This window comes from Glycine soja, chromosome 18 (genome assembly GCF_004193775.1).
Source record: "Glycine soja cultivar W05 chromosome 18, ASM419377v2, whole genome shotgun sequence".
In the NCBI taxonomy this organism is placed as follows: Eukaryota; Viridiplantae; Streptophyta; class Magnoliopsida; order Fabales; family Fabaceae; genus Glycine; species Glycine soja.
In genome coordinates this window covers 18,218,536-18,233,393 of record NC_041019.1, presented here as the reverse complement: position 1 = coordinate 18,233,393, position 14,858 = coordinate 18,218,536, and the positions used below count along the sequence as shown (strand labels likewise).

The 14,858-nt window shown below is 34.7% G+C and overlaps 2 protein-coding genes across 10 annotated transcripts; one reads left to right on the top strand and one right to left on the bottom strand.

Annotated features, from left to right (window-relative positions):
• Window positions 1-5,040: 5,040 nt before the first annotated feature.
• On the top strand, window positions 5,041-7,811 carry LOC114396296 (formin-like protein 8). The gene is made up of 2 exons (XM_028358197.1): window positions 5,041-6,378; window positions 6,481-7,811. Exons 1-2 carry the CDS (start codon window positions 5,252-5,254, stop codon window positions 7,691-7,693), a joined length of 2,340 nt encoding a protein of 779 aa, XP_028213998.1. The 5' UTR covers window positions 5,041-5,251; the 3' UTR covers window positions 7,694-7,811.
• A 531-nt stretch (window positions 7,812-8,342) lies between these two features.
• On the bottom strand, window positions 8,343-14,006 carry LOC114396297 (protein WVD2-like 7). Of its 9 annotated transcripts, none has more exons than XM_028358199.1 (10): window positions 13,522-14,005; window positions 13,325-13,425; window positions 13,063-13,146; window positions 12,173-12,838; window positions 11,626-12,051; window positions 11,467-11,531; window positions 10,143-10,239; window positions 9,940-10,011; window positions 9,669-9,755; window positions 8,343-8,684 (listed from the first exon to the last, which is right to left on the bottom strand). In XM_028358199.1, the coding sequence occupies exons 4-10, from the start codon at window positions 12,836-12,838 to the stop codon at window positions 8,655-8,657; spliced, it is 1,443 nt and encodes a 480-aa protein (XP_028214000.1). In that variant the 5' UTR covers window positions 13,063-13,146; window positions 13,325-13,425; window positions 13,522-14,005; the 3' UTR covers window positions 8,343-8,654. The 9 variants fall into 9 exon arrangements, with proteins under 9 accessions (XP_028214000.1, XP_028214004.1, XP_028213999.1 ...); XM_028358203.1 differs by having other exon boundaries at window positions 13,366-13,425; XM_028358198.1 differs by having other exon boundaries at window positions 13,527-14,005.
• Window positions 14,007-14,858: the final 852 nt, after the last annotated feature.

Here is a 14,858-nt window from a genome sequence, read left to right as displayed (position 1 = left end):
ATTATTTATAATTGAACAAGAATAACTGAATTTGTCCAAATTAGAAATAAAATTTGGTTTAATAAAAAACTCAATATATGTCTCAATCAAATTCAAATGAAATTGAGTCTTTTAAAGGAACATAAAAGTTCTTAAGCTTCAACTGCAATATTATGTCATCGTCCGCATAGATGAATCTTTCATCATCACTTGGCGGATGACTCCATAGGTAACATCGTATAGACATGTTTATGTAAGTAGTAGAACCAAAATCTACCCACTAACATCTTTCGGTACAAAACTAAATTAACTTTAAAACAAACAAAAATAAGAAGTTTACCATTTTTCACACACTAAATAATCGAAAAGGGACTTCCTTTTTTTATATGTCTCATCCTACAAAAGCAAAAAAGAAATTCCTTATCTTGTTCTCTTGTTTCTTCTCTAAAAACATTTATGTAATATCCTCAACTCTCAACTGACTCCTTCCAAACTCTAAATTGTATCCATGTATCTTTGGGATTCAAATAATATGAGTATTTTAAATCATAGTAGTAGCAACAATAACAATTAAAGAAGAGAAAATAAACATACAATGCAAAAATAATCTTTATGGTAAATTTCAAGACCCAAACAAGATACCTAGCGCACCATCAATCCTCAATCTTTGGATTGAAAAAGACTAAATGCAAGTGGTACTCTCAACGCATTGATCAAACATTGGTGATAAGTCTTGTCAAATAAAGGTTGTCTTTGGACACTCCATTTCTCACATGGAAAACTTATATGATGATTACTCCGATCAAATAATGATTGTCTTTGAACATCTCATTATTCACATGGAAAATCATACTTTATAATCGCGACATGTTTACCATCGCAAACATGTAATTATTCTTTCAAATTATGTCTTCCTTTGGGCCGAACACAATTTGCATGAATAATTCCATGTAGCATCTATGTAAATTCAATCAAATCAAGTTGCGCAATAGAGGTTACTTTAGCAACATGTTATTTCAATCAATTTAACCAAAAAATACAAGATAATTTAATATGATATAATAAATGGGAGGTCTTAAAATCACACAACTTTTACATATAATTTAGTTATATAAAAATATATATAATAGAGCATGCAAATATTTTACAGAACAGACTTATCACAAGATACCTAACACAACATTAATTCCTAGTCTTTGGATAGAGAAATTAATTTGTAATTGGTACTCTCAACACAATTATCAAATATTGACAATAAATTCTATCAAATAATAGCCTTTTTTTGGACCGACTATTATTCACATGAAAACACCTTATAATTGTCACACATTTATCATCACAGGTACAAAATATTATTTGGCCTAAAATTCCAACAACTTTAACTTTGGAAGCTTCAATGATGAAGCAGTTGTAGAGAACAACTCTGAGAGTAATGATGAGGATGATGAGAGGCCTGAATGTTTTGATGGCAAAGTACAGAAGAAAGGAAAAGAGAAAGGGTCTTGATCTTGCTACCACACTTGAACGTATTGAAAAGAACTTTGTCATTACTGATCCAAGCCTGCCGAACAACCCCATTGTAAGCTGATCTTTTTTCATACCATTTAATGCTCCAATGCAACAAAAAATGGTGAGTTTTTATATGGGATTCGTGTACTAGAGATGAGCTTAACATGATTAAGTTTTTATTTGGTTTTCCCGATTTTTGCATCTGATATCTTCTTGGAGCTTACAAAGTATAGTCGTGAAGAATTCTTGGGAAGAAATTGCAGGTGTGATTTAAATATTATATACTTACCATGAAAATAAATATCAAAAAACAAAAATTGAATATTATAAATAGGTGCTTCCAACTTTACCTCAGGCTTCATTAAATGGAGTATGGATGCTTTCATGAAGGTTCAATAAAAAAATTATATATAAAAGAATGCAATTGTTGCATACAGAATACATATAAAACAAAATACCGAAAAGTTGAGGAAACTAAACTCTAAAATTATTACATGAATAGTTTACTAATGCTAGATGGAAGGTGTTGTAGAAGCAAAGACTTTGACTTTGATGTTTTGATGATTCCATATGAACATGCGCTTCTCAAGACAAAAATCCAAGAGTTTCAAGATACATCATCAAGAAGACCTCTAGTGATTTAGGGAGGGAATTCCAAATTGAAACAACAAGAGGTTTGGCCAATGGATTTAAGCTAAAAAGTGTTTTTCATGATATTTATTCTCTGGTAATCGATTACCAGAGGATGTAATCGATTACCAGTGGCCAAAATGTTTTATAACAACTATTAGAAATTTGAATTCAAATTTTACACTGTGTAATCGATTACACACAGATGGTAATCGATTACCAGCAGTTATTGAACATTTTAATTCAAATTTTAAAGCCTGTAATCGATTACACAAGTCTTGTAATCGATTACCAGAGGAGATTTTCAGAAAATAATTTCCAAGAGTCACATCTGTTCAAATGGTTTTTGAATGGTCATCAAAGGTCTATTTATATGTGACTTAGAACACGAATTTGCTTAGAATTTTTCAGAACAAAAAAGTCTTATCCTCTCAAAAAGCAAAATCATCTTATCCTCTTAAAAATTCCTTGGCCAATACACTTGCAATTCAATAAGGAATTATTTGAGTGCTCAATTGTTCAATCTATCTCTTTCAAGAGAGATTTCTTATTCTCTTCATCTTATTTCTGAAAAAGGGATTAAGAGACCGAGGGTCTCTTGTTTTAAAGAAATATGAACACAAAGGAAGGGTTGTCCTTGTGTGGTTCAAAACTTGTAAAAGGCTTTTGCAAGATAGTGAAACTCTCAAGCGGGTTGCTTGGGGACTGGACGTAGGCACAAAGGTGTGGTCGAACCAGTATAAATTTGAGTTTGCAATCTTTCTTCCCTTAAACTCTTTTATTGTTTATTGCTTATTGCTTATTGTTTCGATTCAGTAAGATTTATTTGCATAATTATTTAGGAGTTCATTTTAAAAGGAATTTTGGGTTTTAGGTTAAGATCAAAATAGAATTTTTTTTAATTAAGAAAAGATTGTGATATCTTAATTCAACCCCCCTTTCTTAAGATATCTGAGGTCACTTGTCTAACAGGTGTTCGTAAAAAGTTCTTGAACTTGTTTCATTTGCAGCCTATGCGTGATAAGAAGGTGCAGTTTATGATAATAACTTCTTTTTTTGTAGTTAATCTTATCTCATTTACCAAAGCTTCTAACAGAAACAAAGGTTAACTTGTTTCTCTTTTTCTTTGTTCAACAGGGAGAGGTACACTATTTTATTGGAGTTCAACTTGATGGTAGTCATTCAAAAGGTATTACTTTTGTAGTTGAAATTATGGCATAGTTTCCAGTATTTTGGTATTGATATTATCTAGTTAAAGATTCAGAAAGTACTAGTACAATGTATGACCATAAACAAATAACTCAACATATGTGATGAACATTTCAACATGTCTCATTTTACATTTGTGTTGTCTTCCATTCTTGTCTTGCCTTTAGTAGACTATTTTAATTTTTTTTTCAACCCCACAATAAATTCAAATATTATGATTATGTCTCTTTCTTTTTAGATTTCATTTTTTGTAGAATAGAAACATTTTTATCTTTATATTTTTCATATTTTTTTTAATTATGTATTCTATCAAAGATTATTTGAATTGGTGAACATGACATCAAAGATCTTTCTATGTCTATATGGTTGTTATTTTAATTGTTAAATTACACATGTAATCTTATTAGTCAGGACGTCAAATTACATTTAACAGGATTATCACCAAAGACTAACAAAAGTTTGCTTAATTTTTATAAGGACCAAATTAATGATAAAAATTTTATGAAGACCAAATTAATACTTTTCAAATTTTTTTAGGATCTCAAACATATTTTATCCTAAATTTTAATATTATAAAGAAATCAATCTTCATGAAAAAATTTAATGTATTAAGTGAAGAAATGAAATCAATTACAAAGTCATATAATTTTTTGTCACATGCATGTTATAGATGTAAAATATTATCAAATTAATCAATGATTAATCTTTACTGAAAAATCTTACTAATTATTTTTAATAACTAAATTTTTTTATTCTAATCACGTTTTCCTTTGGAAGTCTCGAACCGAATATCTTGATTAAGAAATCTGAATTTAATTCTACTCATACTAACAATATATTGGCCTGTGAAGTGATATATGTATGTACTATACTCGGAGAATTTTTTTAAAAAGTATATATCATGACAAGACTAGGGTTGTTAGTTAGGTTAACGAGATTTTAGTGCAAAACGGTACTTCTTCATTCTAGAAAATTATATATATTCATTTTGTTAGTTAGGTTAAAGACATTTTAATGCAAAATGTTACTTCTCCATTCTAGAAAATTACAAGCAATGAAATAAACTAACAAAACTACTCGTGGGGTATAAATTTGACCTTGGAGTGCAAACTAAGAAAGCGAGTGAGACCTTGTAAAGTACATAAAATTAACAAGCAAATATGGCCGATATAATAATCTTCATGACCGTCTAAGCAAGGAAAAGAACAGAAGCCAAAGGCAAATTTTTAATCAAAAGCAAAAAAAGAAATGGGAGGAAAATGCCTTTTTGTTAAGGTCATTGCATTGTCCCAACTAAAAGCCAATTTGGTGAGCCACTTTACTCAATTCTCAAACATTTAATACTCTCCATGGCTCCACGAGGAACTATTAAATCACAACCAATTTTTTTGTTCCAAAAAGTCCCATAATGGAATTGGTTCCCTTCTGCCTATTTTAAACCCCCCTGCCCCCCATAATCTATAGTTTAATAGGAGTTGTTAGTTCTTAAGCTACACATCACAACCAAGTCAAAGTGGTGAAGACCGTACGACAAATTCTTGGCTAAAACAAAACGCATTGAATCAATGATAGCACGACTTCATACGTGTAAGTTGCTGTTGTTGACTTCAAGTTTGACAAAGTAAAACCTTTCCCTATCGACCCAGCTGCATTGCATGTCCCATTTATTATGACTCACAACACCAACACCAACAACGACTCTTCCAATGAAAGTACCAAATCAACCCTCAACTGCAATTCCCGGAAGGCCAACCCAAGAATTAACCGCTTCTTCCACTGTTTTGAAACTGCAGCCAACAAACAAAACTAAGTAGCTTAAGACAAAGAAGAACAACAAAAGAACTTGCAGTTACCACTTTTCAATGAACAGAAAAAGCAGAAGAGCATATTTGTTTTTAGAATCCTCGTTTGTTCTACTTTTCTCATGGCTTTGAACACGATGATGCTTCAATCATGGCCTTTTATGAGCCTTGTTTTTGTTTTACTTTTGCACAGTTTGTCAATAACACCATATTGTCATTGCCAAACCAGCAATTCTCCTCCTCAAAACATTGAAACTTTCTATCCTAATGGAACTTCAGCAACACAACAACCTTTGCCGCCACCACCACAGCCACAACAACCACCGCCACTTCCAACCGCTAACGTAGCACCTAGCCGCGGTTCATTGAACCATAACATAGCGACCGCGGTGGCTGCAACTGCGGCCAGCACCATAGTTGTTTGTGGTTTAATTTTCTTTTTGGTTCAAAGGTGCTTGAGGAAGAGAAGGAGAAGGAGAGAGGAGACAAGAAGTAACACTGCAACTGCTGATGGAGATACCCGAGTTGTGCCTCAGGGAAATGTGTTTGAGAGAATTGATGGGAATGTGAGGGGGTTGATCGTTGATGAGGATGGTTTGGATGTGATTTATTGGAGAAAGCTTGAAGGGAAGAACTCTAACAAGGATCTTCTACATAAGGAGGTTGTGAGTAGTCCTAGAAACAAAGAAAAAGCAGAACATGGTCATGATGAAAATCAAGTGAAGAAATCCAAGTCCATCCAAGTGGTTCCTCTGCTTAGAGGAAAATCTTCAACTTCTCACTTGAATGTATCTCCAGAAGAGGATGAGCCATATAGATTTTCGCCGCTTCCATCTCCTACTCCTTCAAGTCTTCCTGCATCAGCTGGGATTGTTATCAAGGATGTTCAGAAACCAGATTCTCCAACTCAACCATCAACTCCACCCCCTCCAATTTCACCCTCAACTCCATCATCCTCTGCTTCTTTTGCAGCAATTCCGAAAACGAATACTCCTGCACCGTCGCCTCCCCCTCTCCCAATCTCAGCTAGAAGGAGTCCAGCACCACCTCCTCCTCCTCCAGCATCATCAAAACCACCACCTGCTCCAATTGAAATGACAGCTATTAAGCAAAGAAACTCTTCAGGGAAAGGCATGCCAGAAACCAGCAATGATCAAGTGAAGCTGAAGCCTTTGCATTGGGATAAGGTGAATAGTAATAATGCTGATCACTCCATAGTTTGGGACAAAGTCGATCGTGGCTCTTTCAGGTAATCCTCATGCGTTAAATTTTGTAAAATAAATGTATATGTTTTGATCATTCAAGTTTAGATTTTACTGATCATCCCAAGCTTTTGAATACAATGTTTCAGGGTTGATCAAGATCTTATGGAAGCTCTCTTTGGTTATGTCGCAACCAACCGAAGATCTCCCAAAGGAAAGAGTCACTCAGCCATTCCCAGCAAGGATGGCTCAGCTTCTTCAGCAAAAACATTTCTTCTTGACCCTAGAAAATCACAGAACATTGCTATTGTTTTGAAATCTCTTGCAGTCTCACAAGGCGAAATTCTTGATACACTCATTGATGGTAAGGGCCTCAATGCAGATACCCTTGAAAAGCTTGCTAGAGTTTCCCCAACAGAAGAAGAGCAATCTCTTATCCTTCAATACAAAGGAGACCCAGCAAGACTTGCAGCAGCTGAATCATTCCTCTATAGCATCCTTAAAGCTGTTCCCTCGGCTTTCAAGCGCTTGAATGCCATGCTATTCAGGTTGAACTATGACTCAGAGATTCAAGAAATCAAGGAATCTCTGCAGACCATTGAACTGGGGTGTAACGAGCTTAAAAGCAAAGGACTCTTTGTGAAGCTTCTTGAAGCAGTGCTTAAGGCAGGAAATCGAATGAATGCAGGAACTGCAAGAGGTAATGCTCAAGCTTTTTTCAATTTGGCTTCTCTAAGGAAGCTCTCTGATGTCAAGACCACCAATGGAAGAACGACATTACTTCACTTTGTGGTTGAAGAGGTAGTCCGTTTGGAGGGAAAACGGGTTTCTCTTAACCGCAATGGCAGCCTGAGCAGTAGCAGCAGTAGGAGCAACAGCAACAGCAATGGAAACTATGAGAACAACATTGCTTCAAATGAACTGATAGAAAGGGAATATGTAACATTAGGATTGCCAATTGTAGGAGGGATCAATTCTGAGTTATCCAATGTTAAGAAAGCAGCACAAATAGATTATAACAATTTAGTTGGTTCAATCTCGGCCCTCTCAACCCGGTTAGTTGAAATTCGAGAACTTGCTTCCTTGTGTGGAAATGGAGGAAATTTTGTGAAAGAAATGGATCATTTTCTGGGAAATGCAGAGGATGAGTTGAAATTAGTGAGGGACAAGCAAACAAGTGTGTTTCAGCTCATCAAGAAAACAACACAATACTATCAAGGAGGAGCCTCAAAAGAGACTGCAGAAGACAATCTTCAATTGTTTGTCATAGTGAAGGATTTCCTGGGAATGGTTGATCAAACTTGCACTGAGATTGCACGTGAGCATCAGAAGAGGAAACCTCCCAAGGCAATTTTTGGGTAGTCAGCATCACTAGCATCAACTAGAACTTGGTCGTATTCTTCTACCATTTCCTGCTGTATATACTCTTGTAATTTGTATTTTTGGATAAATGAGATTTTATTTAAAAATTTTCAGATAAGATTCCAAAGTTGACTTCACATAGATCACAGGTCACAATAGAACAAGTCTAGTGCAAAACAAAAGTTGACTTCATGAGCCAACGAAAATCATGTCATAAACTGTTATTTTACTTTTTGCACCATGAAATCGAATCAGATTGCTACCAACCTCACCAAATCAGATTTTCTGTCAACAACTCTATACGAAACAGTAAATTTGGCATAACCACCCACACATCGTCTATATATTCATAAAATAAATTCTAATGCATTATTGCATTTTAGTACATCCAGCAATACTACACACCTGCACACTCATAAGTCCACGCAGTAGATTTTCCCTTTTAAGTTTACCCATAAAATCAATCAAGAAAAAAAAAAAACACCTGAAACTAAACTCAGATGGAACTAATGTGCAGAATTGTGAAGTGCAAGAGTTATTGCTTGTGTACGTATCGGGTATCCCCATTTTCTGTTCCCTCTTGGGTCCCAAGAGTAGTATCTCGCGTGATCCCACCCAAAATAAATACAAAGATTTCATAGAATGTACATGATGCAACCAATTATTAGAAATGCATGCATTTCTCATATTAGACATATTATACTTGTACAATATTATTTCTCACAAGAAATTTTATTATCAGTAACTGATGCTTTACTCCTTCCTCTTCCTTCTCACATTGTTCATATACTCCTATAGTCCTATATTACTAGATAATTTTTACCCTGTTGCAGACTAAAGTCTAAACTAAAATATCATAATGTGACTTGAGTTGTAGCCATAAACATTTCCTCTGAAGTCTGAACAAATAGATCTTACACACCCACTGACGTATTGAACCTCACTTTCTCTTGATTTTAAGCTACCTCCATTTATCAATCTTAGCATCCCCCTGCATGAGTAGATAAGACAAAATACAGTTAATATAACACAGACTTCTCCCAAAGAGGATAAAAAGATTTAACACAACATGGTTGGTGAACTACAATTTGAATTAGAGAAAATGCTTCCTTTGTCAAGGCTTACTTTCCACTCATTATGCTAATTTTTTTTTTTCATCTGGTAGGTATATTTGTATATAATTATTGATATTGAAATAGCACTGTATTGATATTTTGAAGCTCTCTTAATTATTTTAATTCAAGGGGCTCCAGAGGAATAACTGCAAAAAATCCTCAAAGCAGCATAGGTAGTATTATGTTCCACAGCTCATGTAATGGAACATAATAAATACAGTTTTAGAATGGAAAATAATCTGTAGTCTAAATGATTTATTCATCTAAATCTGAATGGAAAAATATCTCCAGTGCCTCTTAGATGCTCCTTTAGATTTTAGATTTTCTATTTGTAACACAGTGGTATAGTTTAATTTAAGTAGCTGACCCCACCAAGGGGGGAAAAGACAATTTTTGTTGTTCTGAATTTAAGAAAATATAATGGCATTATTAGACAACTTGATAGAAAGGTAAAATATATTACCAAACAAAACTTTAATATTCTACAGGTGTAGTCCTTGAAATGATATTAAAATGTGGAATGTGGACCATATGAACTTCCATCATTATCTCTTGAGTGACCAACCACCAACTACTGAATCACTATTCTCATTTGGCAGAAAATTTGTTTGCTTTTTAGAGCAAAATAAGACAGCCAGATTACACTATTGCTCCCTTACTTTCCTACAATCACCAGACTATTAAGTAGTAGAACACAAGTTTTGACTGAATTCAATTAAAATTTAAGTATTAAGCATAAAGAAAAAATTGCCAGATAAAGTTTAACTAACTACTATTCATATATGAAAAAATTTGCTAGTTAGTCTTCACCCTACCTTTTAACCTGGTAATGATAAAATTTACAGTGCACAGTAGCATACCTTTTCCGGATGGCTTTTTGATGCTTTCTGACACCGGTGGAAAGCTGCCAAGGGTGTGGCTTTGGTATTATGTTTTATCTTTTCCTCCTGTGTCAAAAGAAAACAATGTTAAGATATGCCACTTATGTATATTAAATAACATCAAAGAGCTCATAACTTATAATAACCCATGCTATAGAATTATCAGTTGGCTATCTTTAAACAATTATATCCAATGCTTATAAAATATATGCAGACACACTTAAGCGATGGCAAGAGAAGGAAAGAGTACCTTCGATTTCAATTGAAGATGCATTCTTTCTACCTCTTTTGCGTTAAGTTTCTCTTCTATTTTTCTCGGAAACTGATTAAAATACAAAACATGAAATAGCATATTTTGCAAAGTAAAACTAAAACAGTAGTTTCAAAATCTCATGAGAACCCTTGATATCAGGTGCTGGATTGTATAGACATGCATCAAGAGTCAGGACACACCTCTTTTCCTTTCTCTGCTCTAACGTCACTTTTTAGGCCAAAAGCAGTTCGAACAGCATTTGCACTTTTTCTATCCATACTGTCAACCTTAGGTGACCTATTTAATAATAACATCAACAGCATCAGCTTACAGGCAATTGAACTCCTTATACATTCATCAAAATATAATTTATGGTATAGGTTCTGATAAGGAAGGAAGGAGGGTGGGTGACAATCAATGTTCTTCTTGAATGAGTATGGGTTTTTTTTTTTTGAACGAGTATGGATGATGATTTTCATGTTCCCTCAATCGCAGAAACCAATTCTCTCCCTTCCCTACTAAAAAAATTCTCCAACCACGGTTTAAATTTGTTCCATATTTTTACTATATTATCAAAGACTCAAAGTTTTTACTTAAATAGTCCGGTTGACATAGCTCAGTTGAGTGAGTCACATGACATGCAAGAAGAGTGCATAGGTTCAAATCAAGCAATGCAGTCCACACCCCCTTCCTTGTGGGGCCTCCAGCAGAATTCCCCTGGGCCCATCTTCGTGGACCCTCCTTTAGACCCAAAAATAAAAAACATACTTTACTTCAACATCATAAATTATGATATGGAAAATGGGGGAAGGGGAGCCGTGGCATAATGGTTGGAATTATTGCCTTGAGACCTGAACGTCACATGTTCGAGTCATAGAATCAGCCTCCAGCAAATGCAAGTTAAGGCTGCATAATATACACTCACATAGTGGGTTCAACTTCTACAGACCCCACACATAGTGGGTGCTTTATAGCACCAGGCTTCCCTTTTATCTATTAGGGGGGAAGAAAGCCTTTGGTAAAAGTGCATTGCAACTTGGAAAATAGCATGTTTCTGTAATTGGTGTTAAAATGATGGGGCATAAGTTAATAACTCAATTTTATAGTTGTAGGATAACTTAAGTTCCAGTTTAATACAAAACCAGGGCTGTTTTCACAGTACTGTCATATATGGCTAAACTGTAATCCACATATTACTGGACAAATCAAGCTATAACTAAATTTAATAATGTAAAACCATGACTTATTTCAGTTATACAATCCGTGTAATTATTAACTGTTTATGCTTCCTCATTTATTCGCATCTATCTATCGTTTCCTTGACTAACATTCTCCCACAGTAAACCAACAAAAATTTGGTCTCTAATCAGATGATTATTTTAAGCATGAGCCCATATTCAAAATCAAGTTGAGATTAATTATGAATATGAAAAAGGATTAAAAACAAAGTTACATAAAATACATGGAGGAAATGAAATAGATGCAATTAAGAAACGAATTAATAATTCAGATTCAAAAACTTACTGTCCATTTTCCTTTCGCAAAGCTATGGATGTTGGATTCCTTGTCTCTGTCACCTCTGAAGGAACCTGCTCAAGATATAGGCAAATATTCTCAAATGAAAGTGATTTTCTACTGGAACATATAACATTTATCAACAATAAACAATTCTTTTCCAAACACCTTTTCTTTTACCAAAGATTTGTTTTCAGCAGAAGTTTTTCGCTGATTGAAATTGTTCTGAAAAGTCTTGAATGCTCGTTTGACTATGTCCTTATCCCCCATTTTCTCCATAATCAAAGATTTCCTCATTGTAGTATGTGGAGCAGGATCTGGTTGGCTAGGAGCCAAACTATGGGACATGTGCAAAGATTTATTTGGAACTTTTCTGTTCTCTGCTGTGGAAGTAATTTTCCTCCAAGATATTGATGGAGAATTTCCCCTTTTAGTTGAAGAGGCAGATGCCAATGTTTTGGTGGGAGTTGTTGTAGGATTTGAACTTCTAGGGGTGGAAAATTGGGATGCCTTAGGCTTAGATGTGGATAGCATCGATTTTTTCTTCGTCTTTGTCGCATTGCTTTCTCTGTTCACAGGGGTAACCTGTCCAAACTATAAGGTGAAAAATAGAATAATGGGTAACCAAATAGCCAAATTTTATGGGGTGTTAATTATTATTTAACCACTCAAATTTTCCAGTGATCAAAATTTGTTGAATACATGAATTAGATACCTTTGGATGATCCAATGCCACATATTTTGCTTCAATTTCTGAAGCCTGTGCAGGCTCTTTGTTTACATTGTGTGGAATTTCCTTAACATCTTCAGCTTCAACATTACGACTTTCTTCTTTACTTTCCCCTTGTTCAATGCAGACAACTTCTTCAAGTTTCTCTATCTGGGAACTACCTGATCTGCTTTCTAGTTCTTCATTCTCTTTCTCTCCTTCAACAGATGAACCTTGATAATCTCTTGAAACTGCAACATCCTCCTCCAAATTACTCTCATCGGTCCTAACAATCTCACCAATTGAATTGGTTTCTTGCTTAACCTTAACCCCTTCCCTAGAACCTTGAGTATCATCACATTCTGCATCAGTCCAACAAGTGTTACAATTCAGATCTTCCCCATTTTGATGTTGTGATCTAGGAGAATCTTTCTCCGTCTGCTTCGCTTGAGCCAGCAATTCGGCTTTCCGAGCCGCAACATTCTTGTAATGAGCTTCAAAGTAAGCTTTCTTTTGAGCAACTGATCCAGGAGTGGCGCACTTCTCAACTTCTTCCAAGTACTTGTTTGGTGAGAAAGCAGACCATTTCTCCCAAGACAAGGAATCATTCTCAAATCTACCAAATGAAACAGACACTTGCAAAGCAGGATTGGAAGCTGCTGTCTCCCCCATCTGCTTACACAGCAGAAAGAAAAGGCATAAACAAAACACAAACAAAAACTCTGCATAGATACAAGGAACCAACATAAAGACAATTCACAATAACACCAAAAGCACAAATTTTAACAAATATAAATTGGGGAATCAACAAATCAGATAAATTTGAAAGAAAAACAATAATAAATAAAAAGAATCAATCTTTAGTCTCAAACAACCTAAAGGACAAATGGGTTTACCTTTTCTTCAAAAATTGGTTGCAACAACAACAAATTGCTACTCAGCCAAAAACCCTATATAACCCCCAAAGACAGAGGCATGTCCTGAAAAGCAGCAGCAGTGAGGAAAATAATCATTCTGTGGATCTCAATGGAAATGGCAAGTGGGGGAAAAAATGGCCACAATGGGACAAAAAAAAAGACTTAGAAAAATTGCAGCAAATGATGAGTAAAGGCATAAGAGGGACATGTGCATGTGGTGTGAGAGTGAGAGAGCACTCACTTTCAGATTCTCTTTTTAACTTCAGTTCCCACCTCACTCACCTTTCCACAGTAAGGGCATCATTTTATCTGCTTTTTGTACTTTGTCCAAACTCCTAAGTCCTATATGATAAGCCCAATCATCAAAAACAAAGCAAGAAAACAAGAGTAATCAAAAGTCCAGGGGTTGTAGATACAAGATAGATAGATCACACTCACACCACCTGTATCATACTTCCAAAGATCACATAACTTTTAATGGCGTTTAAGTACCACTACTACTACTTTTCCAGTGAGGGCCAAAGTGGATTGAAGCAGACAGAGACAGAGTTTCTTAAAATAATTAGGAAGAAGGAAAAGCACAAAAAGAAAACAGAAACGACTTTTCAGCAAAAGAATAATTTAATGGGGCGAATGAGATTAGCTGGCATAAGTTATGAAGCTTCCACCAAACAAAAACCAAAGTGGTGTCCAAACTCCAACAAAGTCCAAACCAAACTTCATTTTTCACTCACTAACTAATTAACCATTACCAATGGACTATGGCTTGTGTGTTGTGTCTCACTGAAGGGTTCAGAGAGAGAGAATGATAGAGAGAGCCAAGACGGCGGTGATGATGATGAGATTGAGATTAGATCAACCAATAAGCAATGCATGACATGAAATGGAAGGCAAGGAAGTAAGGCCCACGTGAACAAAGGTACACAGTGTTCTAGGGAGGGTGTGAAGGGTACATAATACATCATACATGTGTCATGGGACGGGTCTCTAGTAGCTGCATTAATTATCAACCTCACTTGGCTACGTGTGGACCACAATACTATCGGTTTGGTTCACCTATAAAATGCATGGGACGTATTTGTAAGGTTTAATACATAACTAGATTCAAGAACTCGTTGATTTTGTTTTTAGGAAACTTGTTGAAATTTTTTGAGAAAAGGAAATAAATGACTAGATTCAACAACTTGTTGATTTTTTTTAGGAGACTGTTGAATTTTTTTAAGAAAAAAAAATTATGCATCAACAATCTAAAATAGTTCTGATAAAATTAACACTCATTCAATCATAATTTATTATGTATAATAAATTTATTTACTTTTTAAAATAACTATCTTAAATAAATGATAATTTATTATTAAATGATAATGTAAAATTAGTTTTGACCATTTCTATAGCAAAGTCATTAAACTCAATATCTAGTCAAGTTTTTAAAATAAAAATATTGTAATTGAATTTTAATTTTATACCCAATGAGTGACTTAGTTGGAAACACACACTCAGGAGAAAATTTGAATTTGCTTCCTACAAAATACACTCTTAGGTAGGAGCAAGGAGTTCTAAGTATGACTAAGTCCTAAATAGAGAATTAATCTTATAATCAACCTAATGGACCGAAACTTGTGGAAATATCTTAGGATCCAACTGGAGAGTCAAAGGCCCTAATTATGATACTTAAAAGAAATTTTAATCTTATTAAAAAAATGAAGACTTAAATGCAATTTTGGTACTCTTATTTTTCAAAATTCACAATTTTGATTCCTTATTTTGAAATAGAG

What these genes read in the sequence shown, in the direction of transcription:
- LOC114396297 (XM_028358201.1), bottom strand. Translation starts at nt 12,838, where the DNA reads ATGGGGGAGACAGCAGCTTCCAATCCTGCTTTGCAAGTGTCTGTTTCA. An exon ending in GAGCAGAGAAAGGAAAAGAG is followed by an intron (nt 10,012 to 10,142) that starts GTGTGTCCTGAC and finishes TATTTTAATCAG; the next exon opens with TTTCCGAGAAAAATAGAAGA. An exon ending in ATCTTCAATTGAAATCGAAG is followed by an intron (nt 9,756 to 9,939) that starts GTACTCTTTCCT and finishes CTTTTGACACAG; the next exon opens with GAGGAAAAGATAAAACATAA.
- LOC114396296 (XM_028358197.1), top strand. Translation starts at nt 5,252, where the DNA reads ATGGCTTTGAACACGATGATGCTTCAATCATGGCCTTTTATGAGCCTT. An exon ending in GTCGATCGTGGCTCTTTCAG is followed by an intron (nt 6,379 to 6,480) that starts GTAATCCTCATG and finishes ACAATGTTTCAG; the next exon opens with GGTTGATCAAGATCTTATGG.